At 43.3% G+C, this 20,618-nt stretch overlaps 1 protein-coding gene across 1 annotated transcript in view; it reads right to left on the reverse strand.

Annotated features, from left to right (window-relative positions):
- The window catches only part of EXOG (exo/endonuclease G), a 41,921-nt gene extending 25,681 nt beyond the window's left edge, over window positions 1-16,240 (reverse strand). Inside the window, exons 1-5 of the mRNA XM_070727817.1 lie at window positions 15,974-16,240; window positions 11,166-11,315; window positions 9,783-9,922; window positions 7,860-7,936; window positions 3,791-3,905 (exon numbers count right to left, since the gene is read on the reverse strand). Of these exons, the coding sequence (XP_070583918.1) occupies window positions 3,791-3,905; window positions 7,860-7,936; window positions 9,783-9,922; window positions 11,166-11,315; window positions 15,974-16,163 (672 nt within the window). The 5' untranslated portion in view covers window positions 16,164-16,240. The remainder of the gene's footprint in view (window positions 1-3,790; window positions 3,906-7,859; window positions 7,937-9,782; window positions 9,923-11,165; window positions 11,316-15,973) is intronic.
- Between the last annotated feature and the right edge of the window lie 4,378 nt (window positions 16,241-20,618).

A 20,618-nucleotide genomic window follows, 5' to 3' on the forward strand; every position in this document is an offset into this window, starting at 1 on the left:
AATATTCAGAGAGTTACTGCCAGGAGGACAACAGAAGGGCAGAGCCAAACTGATTATGCATTTTGCAGCTGACAAAACTCCAAGGAATTGTAATTTCTGCATTTATTAAACGAAAGGAGATGTGCTCCTAACAGTACTCCTGCTGGATTTAATTCATTTTTTTTAATTTTTAATTTTTATTGGACTTATATGCCGCCCCTCTCTGAAAACTCGGGGCGGCTAACAACAATCATGAAAATATACAATAAAATCCAATACTAAAAGCAAATTAAAACCCCTTAATATATAAAAACCAAACATACATACAAACATACCATGTATACAGTTGTAACGGTCTAGGGGGAGAAAAAAGTCTTAATTCCCCCATGCCTGGCGGCAGAGGTGGGTTTTAAGTAGCTTACGAAAGGCAAGGAGGGTGGGGGCAATTCTAATCTCTGGGGGGAGTTGGTTCCAGAGGGCCGGGGCCGCCACAGAGAAGGTACTTTTCCTGGGTCCCGCCAAGTGGCATTGTTTAGTTGACGGGACCCGGAGAAGACCCACTCTGTAGGACCTAACTGGCTGCTGGGATTCGTGCGGCAGAAGGCGGTCCCTGAGATAATCTGGTCCGGTGCCATGAAGGGCTTTATATGTCATAACCAACACTTTGAATTGTGACTGGAAACTGATCGGCAACCAATGCAGACTGCGGAGTGTGGGTGTAACATGGGCATACCTAGGGAAGCCCATGATTGCTCTCGCAGCTGCATTCTGCACGATCTGAAGTTTCCGAACACTTTTCAAAGGTAGCCCCATGTAGAGAGCGTTACAGTAGTCGAACCTCGAGGTGATGAGGGCATGAGTGACTGTGAGCAGTGACTCCCGGTCCAAATAGGGTCGCAACTGATGCACCAGGCGAACCTGGGCAAACGGATATATAAATGAGCCAGTCGAGAAATTATAAGAATATCTTTTTTACAGGCCAATCAGTTCGTGGGAAAATGCTCAACCCTGAAGCATTTCCAATTCATTTGATCACAATGTCACCTGTCCAGGGTTGGGATCCCCCCACTCCAATTCCCTGCAGAAATTCTACGGAAAATCAGAGATGGAGAAAAAGTGTGGGAAGTGACGGATTGAGTGTGTGTGTGTGTGTGTGAATGTGCAAAACAGAGGGAGAGGGAGAAAGAGAGAGAGACTATTCTATGCTACTTAAAGCTATACAGCTTACAGTCTAAAATGATATCGTTTACTTAAATAGAAGTGCATTCACTAAATATACCTTTTTTATCCCTTAATCCTTTTTGAGATTTTTTTTTCCGACAGACAATTTGTCACAATTCAATAACACTTGAAAATCCCTTAAACAAGATGATTTCGTTGGAGTGTAAAATAAATATGAAGAAAAGCTCAAATCATAGCAAGTGCCGCCATGAAGCTCTAAATTATGCATTTAATCTGGGCTTGATCTGAGTGAAGCGGAAGAAGAAAAATTATTGGGGGGGGGGGGGGGGAAGCTTATTTAGACAAAGCTGCCAGAGGACAAAACTCACGATATAGGGGGGTCGCACCCCCAAGACCAAAAAATTACTCCCCAAAAAAAAATGAAAGTGTGTTTTGTCTCGTGGTGACATGAATGTTTCCTATGAATATTCTTTTACATTTGCACACTTATATTCTGCAAATGTATCCTCAAATTCCAAATTTGGTCATCACTCTACATTTTCAGCAGACATTTGGTTTAGGATATGCCAAGTTCAGCTGAAGTGGACATGAGCCAAAAAGAAGAAATCTGTTATGTCCAGTGTACATACAAGTATTTATTTATGTTAGCCACCCAGAGTCCCTTGGGAGTTGGGCAGTTGGGCAGCCTATAAATTTGAATTAATTAATTAATTTTGTGGAGTTTGTGGAGAGGGGCGACATACAAATCCAATAAATAAACAAACAAACAAACAAACAAACAAACAAATAAATAATATCCCGCTTTTATTTTTACAAACAACTCAAGGTGGTGAAGATATTTAATACATACATATCTTCCTCCTGTTTTCCTCACAACAACCTTGCAAGGTAGGTTTGGATGACACAGAAAGAAAGAGAGTGAAAATGAGTGGCTCAAAATCACCCAGATGTTTTCCATAACTAATGCAGGACTAGAATTCACCATCTCCTGGTGAATGGCCCAAAGACCCATTGCTGGTTTTCAAGTTTGAGATAAGGACTAGAACTCACTATCTACTGTTGATTGGCTCAAAGTCGTCCACCTGGCTGTTATGCTTACGGCGGGACTAGAACTGCCCAGAACTCTATGTGCCTTAACCACTAGACCAAATTGGTTTCATATACTGTATATGTTAGATAGAGACTTAGTAATTATCACATAGAAACATAGAAGACTGAGGGCAAAAAAAGACCTCATGGTCCATCTAGTCTGCCCTTATACTATTTCCTGTATTTTATCTTACAATGGATATATGTTTATCCCAGGCATGTTTAAATTCAGTTACTGTGGATTCACCAACCATGTCTGCTGGAAGTTTGTTCCAAGGATCTACTACTCTTTCAGTAAAATAAAAAAATAGTAAAATAAAAAAAATCATGTGTTGTACCACGATTCTTGACAAATGTATCTTTTTCTTTTATGTACGCTGAGAGCATCTGCACCAAGACAAATTCCTTGTGTGTCCAATCCACACTTGGCCAATAAAATTCTATTCTATTCTATATTGTCACTTAGCGTCACTTACCTTTTCTTCAGTAATTCAAGCCTCCAGATTACTTCTTGCACTTACGTTACATTTATATGTTATACTTATAGATTATAGTTGTCAGCTATAAAAAGTTTATCTGCCTTGGAATATGGCCCCTTGTGGGGCCGAGAGGCAAAAAATGAAGCTGTATGCTCTCCCCATATTTGGGTATACCAAGCTGGCTCACAAAAAAATCACATATACCCCTTCCCTGATACAAGATGATAAGATGGAGAGCCTGCAGTCCAGAGGCTAAGGCCACTGCCTTACAAAGGAGGCTACAGGTTCAAATCCCAGTAAGGGTATGGCTGTCTGATGAGAGCAAATAAGCTTGAAATAGATCTATACTAGTCTGCATTCCTTTTCAAATGTTACATGTGTGTGTGTGAGCGTGTGTAATATATTTTTACTAATAAATGAAAAGGAAGGGAGACTATAGATCTATTTCAAGATATTTTGCTCTCATCAGCTTACTATATATAAGTAACATGTTTTGCTGATTTTGAAAATTAAGGGAGACTAGGATAGACCTATTTCGGCCTTGTTCTGGCTTCATCAGCTAGCCATACCCTCACTGGGACTTGAACTTGTAGCCTTTGCCTTGTAAGGCAGGGAATTAACATCTAGGCTACAGTATCTAATCCCTTCAGCTTTGTACCAGGGAAGTGTTATATGTTTTTCTGTTGAAATATATATATTTCCACACCTATGTGTATGTATGTGTGAATGTAGATAGATAGATAGATAGATAGATAGATAGATAGGTAGGTAGGTAGGTAGGTAGGTAGGTAGGTAGGTAGCTAGGTAGGGAGACAGAGAGAGAGATAGAGGATAGATAGATAGGTAGGTAGGTAGATAGCTAGGTAGGTAGCTAGGTAGGGAGACAGAGAGAGAGAGAGAGAGAGAGAAGGGGTATGCTATAGTTAATGACAACCTAGCAAAGCACTCTTCAACTGTCCAGGCACTTCTATTTCTGAAACACTTTCCTCATGTAGGTCAGAACTCGAGACTGTATTAGTGCAATAAAATAAAGAGGCAACCTTCTCAGAATACATCCTAACCTGATAGATAACCTTCTTCTTCCCATCTTCATCCAACTGAGGCAACATCAAGGGTCCTGAAACAATCCAGACGTCTTCAAATCTTTCAGTCAGTGCCCGGCAATACATCTCCACTCTGTAAATATATCAAACAGATCAAGTAAACTGATAGGCTGGTTCATTCAATAAAAATACCTCAATCCACCCTCTATATTAGTGGTGTCCAATTTTGGCAACTTTGAGACCTGTGGACCTCAACTCCCCCCCTCCTGTATTGCAAAACTCCATTATTTGCACAAGGCTTGAATTAAACTACTGGGTGTTGCTCCACAGAACAGACAGCGAGCTTCCAAACAATAATTCTATTTACTTCTATTTTTCTACTTTATTTCAAGGTGAATTGTATATGGTAAGAAGCAAATTTTAGCCATTTTAAACATTTCTATAAGCACAACTTTAAAGCTGCAACTTTCCCACCAGGGAATGGGGGGGGGGGGGAGTTGGGGTGTGCTTTGCTCCGAAACAAACTTCAGATTTCTGCCTGATGAAGCAGTTCTAAAGGTTTTTCTTTCCTCAGCATCATCATTTTCCAATGCACAAGTATCTTGGGGGTGGGGAGACACAAGGTAATTTATTCAAACTCATATCCACTGATTTACATTCATTCCTTTCCTTGGGGAAGTTATTAATGGTGATATTTTAGTGACGTTCAACTCTGCCTCTGAAGAAGGCATCACCTTAGTTGCATTGAAGAGCTGAGGTGGCACAACGGTTAGAAAGCAGTGTTGTAGGATGACTCTGCTGACTGCCAGCAGTTCAAATCTCACTACCAGGCTCAAGGTTGACTCAGCCTTCCATCCTTCCAAGGGGAGTAAAATGAGGACCCGGATTTTAATAATAATAGAACACAGAAACATAGAAGATTGACGGCAGAAAAAGACCTCATGGTCCATCTAGTCTGCCCTTATACTATTACTTGTATTTTATCTTAGGATGGATATATGTTTATCCCAGGCATGTTTAAATTCAGATATACAGTGATCCCCCGAGTTTCGCGATCTCGATCTTCGCGAAACGCTATATCGCGATTTTTCAGAAAATATTAATTAAAAAATACTCCACTCTTCTCTCTCTCTCTTTCTTCCTCTCTCTCACTCTCTTCCTTCCTTTCTCATCTCTTTCTTTCTTTCCTTCTCTCTCTTTCTCTATCTCTCCCCCTCTTGCTCTCCCTCTTTTTCTCACTTTCCCTCTCTCGTGCACCGAGCGGCGGGCAGGCGGCGGACAAGCGGCGGCCGGACAAGCGGCGGCCGGACAAGCGGCGGCCGGACAAGCGGCGGACAAGCGGCGGGCGGACAAGCGGCGGGCGGACAAGCGGCGGGCGGACAAGCGGCGGGCGCGGCAGCAGCGAGGAGCCGAAGATCGGGGTTTCCCCCTTTGCGTGGGCGGCGGGGAAACCCCGATCTTCGGCTCCTTGCTGCTGCGGCGCTGCCGAGCAGATCAGCTGCTGGGCGGCGGAAGGAACCTTCCCTGGGCCAGGTGCGGAAGTAAAAACACCATCTGCGCATGCGCGGCCATGGAAAAAGGGCGCGCATGTGCAGATGGTGTTTTTACTTCCGCACCACTATATTGCGAAAAATCGAGTATCGCGAGGGGTCTTGGAACGTAACCCTCGCGATACTCGAGGGATCACTGTATAACAATAATAATTTATTAGATTTGTATGCCGCCCCTCTCTGAAGAGGGGGCAATAGGATGACTTTGTAAACTGCTTAGGGAAGGCTGTAAAAGCACTATGAAGCGGTATATAGTTAAACAGCGTTCCCTCGACTTTCGCGGGGGATGCGTTCCGAGACCACCTGCGAAAGTCGAATTTCCGCGAAGTAGAGATGCGGAAGTAAATACACTATTTTTAGCTATGGACAGTATCACAAGCCTTCCCTTAACACTTTAAACTCCTAAATTACAATTTCCCATTCCCTTAGCAACCATTTAGATTATTACTCACCATGTTTATTTATTAAAGTTTATTTAAAAAATATTTATTAAAGGCGGACGAAAGTTTGGCGATGACATATGACGTCATCGGGCGGGGGAAACCGTGGTATAGGGGAAAAAACAGCGAAGTATTTTTTTAATTAATATTTTTGAAAAACCGTGGTACTGTATAGACTTTTCGCGAAGTTCGAACTCGCGGAAATAGAGGGAACGCTGTATTGCTATTGGATTTGCATTCCGCTGATAGAGAGAGGAAACAAGGGAAGGAGGATTTTGGACAGGTAAGAAATACAATGATTGATTAATTGATTGATTGATTGATTGATTGATTGATTGATTGATTGAATGAATGAATGAATGAATGAATTGCACCTTATTGAGGGAATAGAGATAGTAGCATCTCTTTACAGGTGGCAAACAGAGGACTGATCATTCACGGACTTGCCTGCATCACTAGCTACCGAAGTAACAAAAATTATTATCAATAAAGGAGAATATTTGTAGTTCAGGGTTGAAATGAGGAGTCCTTAGTATTCTCTGAGTTTGTTTCCTGTCTCATTACCCAAACTAGGTAACATTGCCAATGCTAGTGATGGTGATATTACCTAGTTTGGGTAATCAAACATTTGCAAGAAAACAAGCAAGGACCTTTCAAAATACCAAGGACACCTCAAAAATTATTATTGTACTGTGCGTCCCAAAGATGCCTTTTTTTCAAATGACAGCAGAACTTCCTTGTTTTGCTAGAAGACGTTTCACTTCTTATCCAAGAAGCTTCTTCAGTTCTGGAAGCTTCTTTGATGAGAAGTGAAATGTAGAAACATAGAAACATAGAAGACTGACGGCAGAAAAAGACCTCACAGTCCATCTAGTCTGCCCTTATACTATTTTCTGTATTTTATCTTAGGATGGATATATGTTTATCCCAGGCATGTTTAAATTCAGTTACTGTGGATTTACGGATGGATGGATGGATGGATGGATGGACGGACGGACGGACAGACAGACAGACAGACAGACAAATAGATAAATTCATAGATGGTCCTTGACTTACAACCATTCTTTTAGCGACTGTTGAATGTTGCAACAGCAATGAAAAAAACGGTCCTTGTAACTGTTACAGCATTCTGCCGCACGAATCCCAGCGACCGGTTAGGTCCCACAGAGTTGGTCTTCTTCGGGTCCCGTCGACTAAACAATGCCGTCTGGCGGGACCCAGGGGAAGAGCCTTCTCTGTGATGGCTCCAACCCTCTGGAATCAGCTCCCCCCGGAGATTAGAACTGCCCCCACCCTCCTTGCCTTTCGTAAACTCCTCAAAACCCATTTCTGTCATCAAGCTTGGGGGAACTGAGGCTCTTTCCCCTTGCCTATGGAATCTCTGTGCATAATATGACTGTATGTATGTTTTATATACTGGGGTTTCTTTTTAGATTTTTATATGTATAATTGTTATTTTAGATTCTAATTATTAGATTTGTCATTATGTGTTGTTTTTATCGCTGTTGTGAGCCGCCCCGAGTCTGCGGAGAGGGGCGGCATACAAATCTAATAAATAATAATAATAATAATCCTCAAAGTCTGTGATTAAAACCTAGAATTAGCAAGAATTTACACAAGTTGAAGCACCCTTGGGTCGTAGAGTTGTCCTTTTCAATTTTCACAGCTAGCTTTTGACAAGCGAGGTCAACGGAAGAAGCCAGATTTGTTTTGCGACAAGATTAATTTAATGATCACAGTGATTTGTTTAACAACTGTGGCAAAACTGTCCGTAAAGTCAGTTGTGATTCACTTAATAACCATCCTGCTTAATTACCCGTCACGAGTCTTTGGAGAGGGGCAGTATACAAGTCTAATAAATTATTATTATTATTATTACATAAATTCTGGTTGCAACTGTGGTCGTAAGTCGGAGACCATGCTTTCTTTCTCTGATAACATTTTTACTCCCGCCCCCCCCACCCCTTTGCTCTTTTCCCCTACAACTTTAAGTGTTTTGCTTATTTTGGTTATTCTTCCTTCCAATTCTGGCTGGAGTGTGATGATAAACATTTAAACAAAACTCATCCTGTTCCTAGTATACCTGTTAAAACTCACCTATTCCAGAAACCAGCATTATTCTCATAGTTCTGAGGCACGATGTTGGATAGATAAAATGTTTCTGCCATGGCTTCCTATATAAAAAAAGAATTAAAACTGAGTTTTTGATGGATGCTTATATTAGTTAAGAACTCAAAAAATTAAGCATCATATTAGCAGAATTAAGTCAGATATCAAAGCAGAGCTTGTGTTCGGTAGAATATTAATAGACTGATGTATAATTCTTATATCAATCAGCATTACAGGAAAGGGCCAGATCCTTTGAATTCAGCCTGCTTCTTAATCAACTTCCCTAAAAACCTAGGTACAACATTGCAGATATTCCATAAGATTCACATCCTTGTTTGGCTGTTCTCTTCACAGATTTAGGAATCCAATGTTAAGCATTTTTATTTATTATGTCCTGTCTATTATTTTTACAAATAACTCAAGGCAGTGAACAAAACCAACACATCTACCAACTCCCATTTTTTCCTACAGCAACAACCTTGTGATGTGAGTTGGGATGAGAGAGAGAGAGAGACTGGTCCAAAGTCACCCAGCTGGTTTTCCTGGTTAAGGCAAGACTAGAATTCAGTCTCCTGGTGCTTGGCACAAAATCACCCTGCTGGCTTTTGTCAAGATCCTTCTTTCTTTCTTTCTTTCTTTCTTTCTTTCTTTCTTTCTTTCTTTCTTTCTTTCTTTCTTTCCTTCCTTCCTTCCTTCCTTCTTCCTTGAAAGGGACCTTGCAGGTCATCAAGTCCAACCACCTGTTCAAGCAGGAAACCCTACACCTCGCCAGCCAAATGGCAGTTCAATCTCCTCTTGAATGTGTCGAGAGTTGGGGAGTTCACAACCTCCGCTGGCAGGCCGTTTGATCGCTTTGACCATCAGGAAGTTCTTCCTTATTTCCAGGTTGAATCTCTCCTTGGTCAGCTTCCAACCGTTGTTCCTTGTCTGGCCCTCTGGTGCCCTGGAGAATTGAGTGACCCCCTCCTCTCTGTGGCAACACCTCAAGTAACTGTATACTGCCATCATGTCCCCCCCTGGCCCTTCTTTTCACTAGGCTATCCATGGCCAGTTCCTGCAACCTCTCTTCGTATGTCTTGGTTTCTAGTCCCCTTATCATTTTGGTTGCTCTTTTCTCTACCTTTTCCAGAGTTTCTATGTCTCTTTTGAAATGCGGTGACCATAGATGCAATAGGCTTTCATGCCTAAGGCAGGATTGAATTCGTTGTCTCCTAATGTCTGCCCCAAGCAGGCTTTCATGGATAAGGCGGGACTAGAACTCATTGTCTCCTAGTGAGTGGCCCAAAGCCTTTCAAGAATAAGCCAGTAGCGGGTTGCACCTGGGATTGGGGTTCTGGTGGCAGAAATTGAGATGCGCACGAATCTCTGCGCCCCCCTACTTGCGCACCTGCACGGCTTCTCTGCATGCACAGCAAGCGAAATCTCACGCAAGGATGCTCGCACATGTGCAATTTTGACATTTTTCACTGGGTTTTTTTGCTTCTGCGCATGTGCGGCAGCAAAGAAATCTCAGAAAATGGTGAAATCTCGCATGTGAGAGCGTTCTCACATGATATTTTGCTCGCTGCGCATACGCAGAAGCCAGATCTTGTGTTGATGGGCACCCGCACCGGTCCCGGAGAGAGCACTGCTAGCGGACGGTAAGTGCAACCCCCGCCTGGATAAGACGGGACTAGAACTCATTGTCTCCAGCTTTCTTCCTTATCAGATCAAACTGGATCTCTTTGCATTCTCTTTTTGCAAAAAGGAAAAAAAACAACCCTATTTTTGGATTTTGTATCTTCTCATGCCAAAAAAAAAGATTGCATATATTATATGTGACCTGTTTAGTTGAAAAATAGCTGTGTGAATTGTTTTCCACCTTCCCTCTTTTCCCCTTCAAAGAAAACAAAGAATCCAACTCAATCCTACTAGTGAATATTTGTTGTCCCCTGCTGGTGCCATGTGACCTCGTGACCAGCCACTGCCGATGTAATCTTCATTCACAGCACTGAACATAGAAGGGATGTTGGGGTCTTCTTTAAATTTGCAATGTTTTCTGTCTGCACTACCTGCGGAACAAGATACCAGAGAATTCGATCAGATTTCTTTTTCAAAAATCAGTTCTGTGCAGAGAGCAACTTACAAAACTGCTGTTTTTTTAAAAAAAGATATCTGGAGGAGACTTTAAGTCAGTGGTTCTCAACCTGGAGGTCAGCATTCCTTTGGGGCGTTGAACAAATGTTTCACAGGGGTCACCTAACACCAAGGAAAAAGACAAATTCCCCGTGGTGTTAGGAACTAAAGCTTCTATTCTGGCGCCTTGGAACATATTTTTACAATCCGACCAATCAGGCACTTACAGTGGGCGTGTCCCTCTCATCTTCCTGCCAATTAGCTTAAAGCTCTGTTGGGAGAATTGACGCTAGACTTATGGTTGGGGATCACCACACATGAGGAACTGTATTAAGGGGTCATGGGATTAAAAAGGTTGAGAACCTCTGCTTTTCACACTTAAGACTGTTGCCGCATCCCCATGGTCACATAATGAAAATTCAGACACTTGGTAACTAACACTTACTTACTTACTTACTTACTTACTTACTTACTTACTTACTTACTTACTTATTTATTCGACTTTTATGCTGCCCTTCTCCTTAGACTCAGGGTGGCTTACAACATGTTAGCAATAGCACTTTTTAACAGAGCCAGCCTATTGCCCCCACAATCCAGGTCCTCATTTGACCCACCTCGGAAGGATGGAAGGCTGAGTCAACCTTGAGCCGGTGATGAGATTTGAACCGCTGACCTTCAGATCTACAGTCAGCTTCAGTGGCCTGCAGTACAGCCCTCTACCTGCTGCGCCACCCCGGCTCATTATGAGATGGTTGCAAGGTCCGGGAGAGGTCATATGGCCCCCTTTTGCAATCTTTTTAAAGCAAAGTCAATAGGGAAGCTGGTTCACTTAAGAACCAGCTTACTAACTTAACAAATGCAATGATTCTCTTAATAACTGTGGCAAGAAAGGTCGTAAAATGGGGCAAAACTCAAGTATGCCTGGGGTTATTTTCTAAGATGAATCGAAGTTTCCACTTACACCTGCTTTGGTTAGGTAAACTCTTAAGTCTCACATAGCAACATAAATTTTAGGCTCAGTTTGTGGTCATAAGTCGAAGATTCCTTGTAAAGATAAGATTGCAGCCAGGGGGAACAAATCTTCTATTGCAACTTTATGATTCATACATGGCAAGGGGTCCCTCTCTTTCTAAGAAGGAAGCTAATTGCAATACCCACACAGAGCAACTGTTTAAATACCTGAAGTTTTACTTTTGGAAATATGTTCAATCACCCATCTAGGTACTCGTTTGACTTGATCATAAGAGAGAGCATGATTGGTGTAATATCTGATTTGAGTTCCAGCTACAGGAAATCCATATCTTTCCAATATAAGTGTTGGTCCAGGTTCTAAGAGAGAAAGAAAAAGAACTTTTTTCCTGAAACAAAGGCATAGAGTGGTGGTGATGGTGAACCTATGGCAGTGTTTCCCAAGCAGTGTGCCGCGAGACATAGTCAGGTGTGCTGCGAAGAAGGAAGCTCAGCTTCTGGTTTCGCAACTTTTTGCTGAGACTGCGAAGAGCAAAAAGTTGTGAGACCGGAAGCTGAGCTTCCTTCTTTGAGCCTTCCAAGTTTTCCGGCAGCTGCAGCGCCCCGCCTAGCTGGAGCTTTCCTGGCGGCGGCGGCAGGTGAGCTTTGGAGCCTGGTGGGAGGTCGGCGGCAGTGAGAGGGTGGCGGCAGCAGCAGCACCAGGCAGTAGCCGCTGGGCGGGGGCAGGGTGGTCGGCAGCGAGCCAGAACTCCAGGACAGAGGCACCGACGGCGGCTGGACATGTTGCTGTATGCCCTACATGCTGGCATTGTGTGACTGCCCCACGCCCATGCCCAGCGCAATACCAGCATGTACAGCGTCTAGCAACACGTTCAGCCACCGCCATCGGTGCCTCCGTTCCAGAGCTCCGCCTCACAGCTGACCACCCTGCCACCGCCCCACGGCTACTGCCCAATGCCCCTGCTGCGGCGTGGTGTACGAGAAAGAGAGAAAGAAAGAGAGAGATAGCAAGAGAGAGAAAGAGATAGCAAGAGAGGGAGAGAGAAAGAGAGAGGGGGGAGAGAGAAAGAGAGAGAAAGCAAAAAAAGAGAGAGATAGAGAAAGAGAGATAGCAAGAAAGAGAAAGAGAGAGGGGGGAGAAAGACAGCAAGAGAGAGACAGAGAAAGCAAGCGAGAGAGAGAAAGAGGGGGGAAGGAGGGTGAGGGAAAGACATAGAGGGAGGGAAGAAGGGAGAGAAAGAGAGCAAAAAAGAGAGGAAGGGAGAAACAAAGGGATGGAGAGAGAGAGGGAAAGAAAGAGGAAGGAAGGGAGAGAAAGAGAGAGAGAGAGAAATAGATTAGATTAGATTAGATTTATTGGATTTATATGCCGCTCCTCTCCGCAAACTCGGGGCGGCTCACAACAAAGTAAAAACAATACATAATAACAAATCCAATAGAGCGAAAGGGAGGAAGAGAGAGATTTTTTTTTGTCCAACCTTTTTTTAGCCCCCCCCCTTAATGTTCCCCAGGATTTTGTAAATGTGAATAATGTGCCGCGGCTCAAAAAAGTTTGGGAAATATTGACCTACGGCACGGGTGGCACAGGTGGCATGCGGAGCCATATCTGCTGGCAAGTGAGCTGTTGCCCCCGTGTACACCGGCCAGCTGATTTTCGGTTTGCATGGAGGCTCTGGGAGCATATTTTGGGCTTCCAGGGGGCCTCTGGAACCTGACCAGGCTCCAGGGACGCCTCTGGGGTCTGGGGAGGATGAAAAGAAGGCCTACTTGGCCCACCAGAAGTCGGGAAATGGCCTGTTTCTGGCTTCCAGAGGGCCTCCGGAAGGGGCAGGGGAGGCAATTTTTGCCCTCTCCAGGCATTAAATTATGGGTGTGGGCACTCGCACAGGCGCGATAGTGTGTGTGCACAAGCTTTTGGCACTCAAGGGAAAAAAGGTTCACCATCACTGCCATATAGAAATCACGTCACATTTTAAAAATCAGAGCCAACTTTTTACAAATCAGAAAAATAATTATAGTGTCACAATCTTTCAAACATAGGTTTCAATTTCATATTTCTATAGCAACAGTAATACCAATAAGTTTAAGTCACCTCAATGGTCAAAGTATGCAATTACCAATAATTGTGCCCTACACTGAAGAAACACAAGATAGAGAAAACTATTTTTTAGTTCTGGGTGCTGGGTGATTTTCATTGTATGAAGGAAGAAAAGAAATGGAAGGTATATTTTTTTAAATATGAAGGTCGCCCAGAAAGCAAAGCACCACATTTTTCCCCCTCAGCCTACAGTAATGGTATGAATGCAAAGCTTTAGGTGTACATTATTTGAATTGTCAGGAGTGCGTGTGTAAATTTTCTGTTTCTTCAGACAGATAGCGTAGCTACAGCAGTGTTTCAAAATGGCGTCTGTAAGTGATGGACGTTACAAGCAGTGTGTCGTCATTGAATTTCTCACTGTGGAGAAAGAAACTGTTGGGAACATTCACAAACGTTTGTGTACAGTTGATGGAGAATCTGCAGTCAACAGAAGTACGGTTAGTCGCTGGGCACAGAGAGTGAGGCCATTAGAAAAACAGAAGAACAGAGGGTGAGGCCATTAAGAACAAGGAGTGGTACCGACAGGGGATACACGCCCTTGTGTCTCACTGGAGGAAGGCCATAGAACGGGACGGAGATTATGTGGAAAAATAGGGAGTGTAGAAGAAATATCATTCTTTCTTGTGTGTAAGTTTCATTGTGTTCAATAAATAATTGTTGAAGAAACAAAACGTGGTGCATTACTTTCTGGGCAACCCTCGTACATCTGGGTCCTAAGCAGCAGTAGGATTCAATTTTTTTTACTATTGGTTCTGTGGGCATGGCTTGCTGATGTGGCTTGGTGGGTGTGGCAGGCAAAGGATACTGTAAAATCCCCATTTCCTCCGGATCAGCTGGGAGTCAGGAGGCAGAGAATAGATGATGGAAGGAGACAGTTAAGAGGTGGTATTTACTAGTTCTCTGAAATACTCAAAATTTCTGCTACTGGTTCTCCAGAACTGGTCAGAACCACATCTCCTCCTAAGGTGTTCATTTGCAACCTTCCCAGGGAGCTTCTGAGAAGCAAGGAGACCAGATTCACTTAATGTTCACTTAGCAACCATGGCAGAAAAAGTCATAATATGGGGCCTAATTTATTTAACAACTGCATTGCTTAGCAATGAAAATTTGGGGCTCAATTGTTGTTGCAATTTGTGCAACCACTTATTCCACAACTGTTCAAACTTACTATGGCACTGAAAAAGAAGACTTAAGATCGCCCTCAAATTTGTGTCAAAAATTACAGCATGGTCGTATGATCAAAAATCAGAAGCTTGGCGACCGACTCATATTTATGACGGTTGCAGTATCCCGAGGTCGCATGATCCCTTTTTGTGACCTCCTGACAAAATCAATGGGGTTTTGTAATGATTTACTTTACAACAGTGTTATTAACTTAATGAGTTCAGTGATTTACTTAACAACTGGGGCAAGAAAGGTTGTAACGTGGGGCAAAACTCACGTAAGGACTGTCTCACTTAGCAACAGAAACTTAAGAGTGCAACTGCGGTTGTAAGCCAAGGACTCTACCTGTACCCGGCAATAAGTTGAAGTTGCTATTCCTTCCCATTCATAGATCTTTGAAAATAATCCTGGGGAACCAAAATTCAAATTCTGACATGATCCTTGGCACAGCAGGTTAAAAACAAATGCCAGGGATCTGATTAATATGAATTAATATTATTATTTGACCTCTATGACAATCATTAGGTGCTGTACCTCATGGTTCTTGACAAATGTATCTTTTATTTTATGTACACTGAGAGCACAGAGGAATCATTGAGTCTGTCATCTGCACCTCTATCACTGTCTGGTTTGGTTCTGCAACCCAACAAGACCGACACAGACTTCGGAGGAGAATCAGAACTGCAGAAAAAACAATTGCTGCCAACCTGCCTTCCATTGAGGATCTGTATACTGCACAAGTCAAAAAGAGGGCGGGTAAAATATTTACTGGCCTCTCGCATCCTGGACACAAACTGTTTCAACTCCTACCCTCAAAACATCGCTACAGAGCACTGCACACCAAGACAACGAGACACAAGAAGAGTTTTTTCCCCCGAGCACCATCACTCTGCTAAACAAATAATTTCCTCAACACTGTCAAACTATTTACTAAGTCTATTACTACTAGTTTTTTCTCATCATTCTTATCAGCCATTTCCTCCCACTTATGACTATATGAGTGTAACTTGTTGCTTGTATCCTTAAGATTTTTATTAATATTGTTTCCTCATTGCTTATTTAAGTGTTGTACCTCAAGATTCTTGACAAACATGTTTTCTTTTATGTACACTGAGAACATTTGCACAAAAGACAAATTTCTTGTGTGTCCAATCACACTTGGCCAATAAAGAATTCTATTCTATTCTATTATAATAATACTAAATTAATAATCAGATTAATCAAAAAGATTGTCAAGAGAAGTGATTGATAGGATGTCAGATGTTGATGCAAGAACTGTCTTTGTACAGTCAATTCCAAATTACTTCATCACCTTTCTCCATTGTACAACCAGGTCTAACTAACTTATTTTCTGACTGGGTGTTGTGCTAAGCAGCTAAGCAACCACAGTTTTGGGGGTTTTTAAAAAACACACACACCATTGTTCCTTTTGCATGGAGAGGCTGCCGGAGTATCCCACACCTGCGCACTCGCCCTCTAGCTCAGGGGGTCCTCCAACCTTGGCGGCTTTAAGGCTTGTGGACTTTAGCTCCCAGAGTTCCTCAGCCACCTTTGCTTTAGCTCAGGGGTAAGCAAAGTTGCCTCTTCTATGACTTCGGACTTCAACTCCCAGAATTCCTGAGCCAATCATGCTAGCTGAGTAATTCTGGGAGTTGAAGTCCAGCTTTGCCAAACCCTGCTCTTGACTCCGTTCAGCCACGCCCACTTTTCGCATCATTTCGCCTTCCCCGGGACGCTTGCGCTGTCACCTCATTACCTCCCAACGGTGATGGTGTTGATGGCCGCGGTTCTTGCGGCTGGGGCGAGGCGGCGCTCGGTGGCCAGTCGGGGTTTCTGAGGAGTTTTTTGTCGAGCAGCCCCGCGACTGTGGCACCCAGGGCCGCTCCGCATACGAAACCGCCGAAGAATCGGTTCCGACCGAGGCGGGCGCCTATCGCCTCTGCCATGGAACCCCTGCCGAGAGGACCACCAAACGGGGAGCGAGGCTTTCCTCCGCCCCCTTGCCTGAACTGCGCAGGCGCCCCGCTCTGCCTCTAAGGGGAGGGGAGAGGAAAGCGCGCGAAAGTTGCTTTTCCCTCAGCGAGGCCCTGCTCCCTCACCCAGAATAGGATAGAAATAGGAATAGAATATGGAAATAAGAATTCTAATAGAATATAGAAATAAGAATAAGAAAATATATTATTTCTTATTCTATAGAAATAAGAATTAGAATAAAATTATTGGCCAAGTGTGATTGGACACACATAACAAGGATTTTGTCTTACAACTGATGGCTTAGTGACTATTCAGCCTTACGAGGGCACTGAGAAAAAGTGACTTAAGAACCATCATCCCTCACCCAGAATAGAATAGGAATAGAATAGAATATAGAAATAAGAATTAGAATATAGAAATAAGAATTAGAATATAGAAATAAAAATAAGAAAATACACCATTTCCTATTCTATAGAAATAAGAATTAGAATAGAATATATTTTTTTATTGGCCAAGTGTGATTGGACACACAACTTAAGTGTGACTGGACACGCATAACATAATTTAAGGATTTTGTCTTACAACCGTTAGGTTAGTGACCATTCAGCCTTACCAGGGCACTGAGAAAAAGTGATTTAAGAACCATTGACACTTATGGCCATTGAAACTTTAAGGTGATTAGGGGACTTGAGGCTAAAACATGAACAGTGGCAGGAATTGGATATGTCTAGTTTAATGAAAAGAAGCATTGAGATGACACGATAGCAATCTTACAATATCTTAGTGTTACAATATCTTGGGTTGCTGCAAAGAAGAGGGAGAACTTCTCCAAATCACTTGAGGGTAGAACAAGAAGCAATGGGTAGAAACTAAACAAAGAGAAGCAATTTAGAACTAAGGAGGGATTTCCCAACACTTAGAACAATTAGTCCATGGAACAACTTGCCTCCAGAAGTTATGAATGCTCCAACACTGGAAGTTTTTAACATGTTGGATAACCATTTGAAGTAGTGTAGGGTTTCCTGGCTAAGCAAGGGGCTGTATTAGAAGATCTCCAAGGTCCCTTCTAACTATTATTATTATTATTATTATTATTATTATTATTATTATTATTATTATAACATCCCCATGGCCATTTGGTCAAAATTCAGCCACATTGGCAACTGACTCGTATTTATGGTTTGTAGTCAATCCTCTTTTGTGACCTGACAAGCAAAGTCAATGGGGAACAGATTCCTTTAACAACTGTGTCACTAATTTAACAAGTGCAGTGATTCACTGAACTGTGGTAAGAAAGGTGGTAAAGTGGGACAAAATTCACTTAAAAATGTATTGCTTAGCAATAAAGATTTTGGGCTCAATTGTGGTTGTAGATTGAGGACTACCTCTAGGGTAGTTTCAAGAGCAGGAGCCATAACCAATTGGAAGGGACCCTGGAGGTCATCTAGTCCAACTCCAAGCAGGAGACTTTATGTCCGTGATGGTAAACCTATGGCATGTGTGGTGAAAGTGACATGCAGAACCATCTCTCCAAACATGCCAGCCATCACCTGTTGCTTTTTCATGTGCATGGGAGAGCCAGAAACCAGAAGAGACGTTCCCATGTGCACCAGAAACCAGAAGAGCAGTTGACAGGTGCGCATTAGAAGGACCGTTGTACCTACCTGAACGGTCTTCTCGTTGCACTGGAAGGAGAGTCCAACATGGTAATTCCTCTAGTCTTATTGGTAGGGACTGAGTTTTGAAAAACTCAGTCCCTACCAATAAGACTAGAGGAATTACCGTGTTGGACTCTTCTTCCAGTGCAGGGGAGAAACTGGAAACTCAGCTTCCTGGTGCACGCGTGCGCCAGAGAACTGCACTTCTGATTTCCGATGCTTTTGTATACACATTCCTTTTTCGGCACTTAGTGCCAAAAAGTTTCACCCACACTGCCCTATGTCATTGCAGACAAATGGGTATCCAGTCTCTTTTTGAAAGTCTCCAGTGATGGAGCATCCATAGCTCAATGCAATTTTTTCCTGATTCATTATTCTCATTGTCAGAAAATTTCTTAGTTCTAAGTTAGATCTCTCCTTGAGGGTCTAGGACTTTTCGCCGCCTCCTGTTTGCTGCGCCTGATTGGTCTTCAGCCTTCCACCTCCAACTATTGGGCTATGCCTTTTCTCCTTCACTGAAAGGGCCCTACCTGTTTGGCCCAACCTTTCAATCACACCCCTCTCCAACTTTCCTGTTTCATTGGAATGAGGGAGAAGGTGGTGGGATTGTTCAGTGGAGAGAAACAGAAGGGTTGAAAACCCTCTGTGCAAAACCTCCGTACATAGAGAGCAAGAGGAAAGTTCCATGCAAACTAGAAGTTCTTGGTCCTCTGATTGGCTGGAAGCAGGGCTAGGCCACAAACCAGTGATAGAAATGGAGCACGTAACCTCGCTCCATTGCTGCTGGGCATGCATGCACCTTGCACGCACAACCTGCGCGATTCTAGCGAAAGCAAAGAAATTGGAAATTTTTGTCCAAATCTCGCTGCCGCAAGGACGTCCATGTGAGACTTCGGCTACTGCACATGCGCAGCAGCCGAATCTCACTGTGGCACAGAGCGGCAGCTGGGGCCAACAGCATGATATCCAGCCGCATGGCCTGCTCTCTGCTTTCCACACCACAGGCATCTCTTGGCGCATACAGGAGAGCACAGAGAAGCTGCGCGGCTGGAGCTCAGGGCCGCCCTGCCATGGCCCATCGGCCAGAACATTGAGGAAGAGCCGCAACGCCACCAGGAGCATATTTGCACAGGCGAGCAAGTGGGAACATACCAGCAGCTCTTACCTTGTTTTGCCGGTTGCATCAGTGACCAGCAGCTCTTCTGTCCAGTTTTCAACACAGCGCAGAAGCAAAACAAAACAGAAATTGCGCACACGCAAGATTTGGTTTCTATGCATGCACAGAAGTTGAATTCTGTACCGGGCATGTGTGTGCCCCAAGCAGGTGCGTGCTCTTGGTACGTTCCGGTAGGGCCGGGAGTGGTAACCCGTCACTGGCTGGCGGCAAAATGTCCCATGCGCCCAAAAGTCTGGGGTGAATGCGGTTTTGTGCCCATTTGGAGAAAGGCCTGTGACTAAGTGGTTGTGATGGGAGGGGCTGTGACAGGAGCGCTAGGCCGAAGAGCTAGGGCCCTTGCAGCCAAAGAGAAAAGGCAGAGCCCAATTGTGGGAAGTGGAAAGTTGGAGACCAATCAGGCGCAGCCAACAGGTGGTGGCAAAAAATCCCATTCCATCTCCTTCATAACCCTTATTACTTATGTTGTCCTCAGGAACTTTGGAGAATAGGTTGACCCCTCTTTGTGGCAGCTCTTCAGATATTGGATACCATGTCACCCGTAGTTCTTTTCATCAAACTAGACATAGCCCTATTCCTGAAATGTTTTTTCATGTGTTTTAATATCTCCTAATCATATTTGTTGGTTTTCTCTGAACTCTCTATCATCTCAACAGCTTTTTTATATGATAGTGACAAAAACTGAATAGATGGGCAGTTATTGTTCTCAAGGGGTTATATGAGAAATGAACCGTTGTGGAAGGCTGCTGCCACCACTCCCTGCTGCTGCTGCAGAGGCCTGGACAAGGACAATCAAAGGGCCAAATATAGCCCAGACCTTAAAATATCCAGTTCAGCACAGGAGCGTGCACATAATATCTGTGTAACTCCCTGAAATTTGGCCTGAAGGCATGAAAATAAAACCACAGCAGACAGGATGCTCTCTTGGATGTAGTACCACTGGGAAATCCCAGTCTGCAGGCTGGACTGACCTTGAACTGATATCTCAAACAGGGCACTTCTATGTTGTAGTGAAAAGGGGGGGGGGGGCATGGCTGCAGCCATTAAATCATCCAGAATTGAGCTGGGTTTAAAGGAGCCTTTAATATCAGCAACTAGAACATCTCAATTTAGTCTACATGTATTCTGAAGTTAAGCAGTTTGGAGTGCTTTTTTTTTTTTTGATCGGGCAGACCAACTACCAGGAAATTGTGGCCATAGAAAAGAGAAAAACACTAAGAAACGAATGACACAAACTGTGTATACATTGTTTGCATAAAATATCACCAGGAGTCAAGCATAATTTGAGCATGTCTGCCGTCTTGCATAATAGAGGTAAGATTTTCTACTTTTATTCTGTGTTACAGTTTGTGGGCGAAGTTGGCTGGATTCCCAAATCTATAATTGATTGTTTGTAAATCCCAGCAGCTTCACATCAAGACAAAACTATATCAGCCCCACATGGTTTAATGTCATCTGTGTACTCAACACCAATTTAATTTTGCAAGGAAGCCCTTTTTAAGTATTTGAGATTCACCAGTGATATCCCTAAGGGGAAGGCATCAAAAAAATTAAGAAAGTAACACTTAATATTGACACTAAAACTCAACCCCTAT

Source organism: Erythrolamprus reginae, chromosome Z (genome assembly GCF_031021105.1).
Source record: "Erythrolamprus reginae isolate rEryReg1 chromosome Z, rEryReg1.hap1, whole genome shotgun sequence".
NCBI lineage: Eukaryota > Metazoa > Chordata > Lepidosauria > Squamata > Dipsadidae > Erythrolamprus > Erythrolamprus reginae.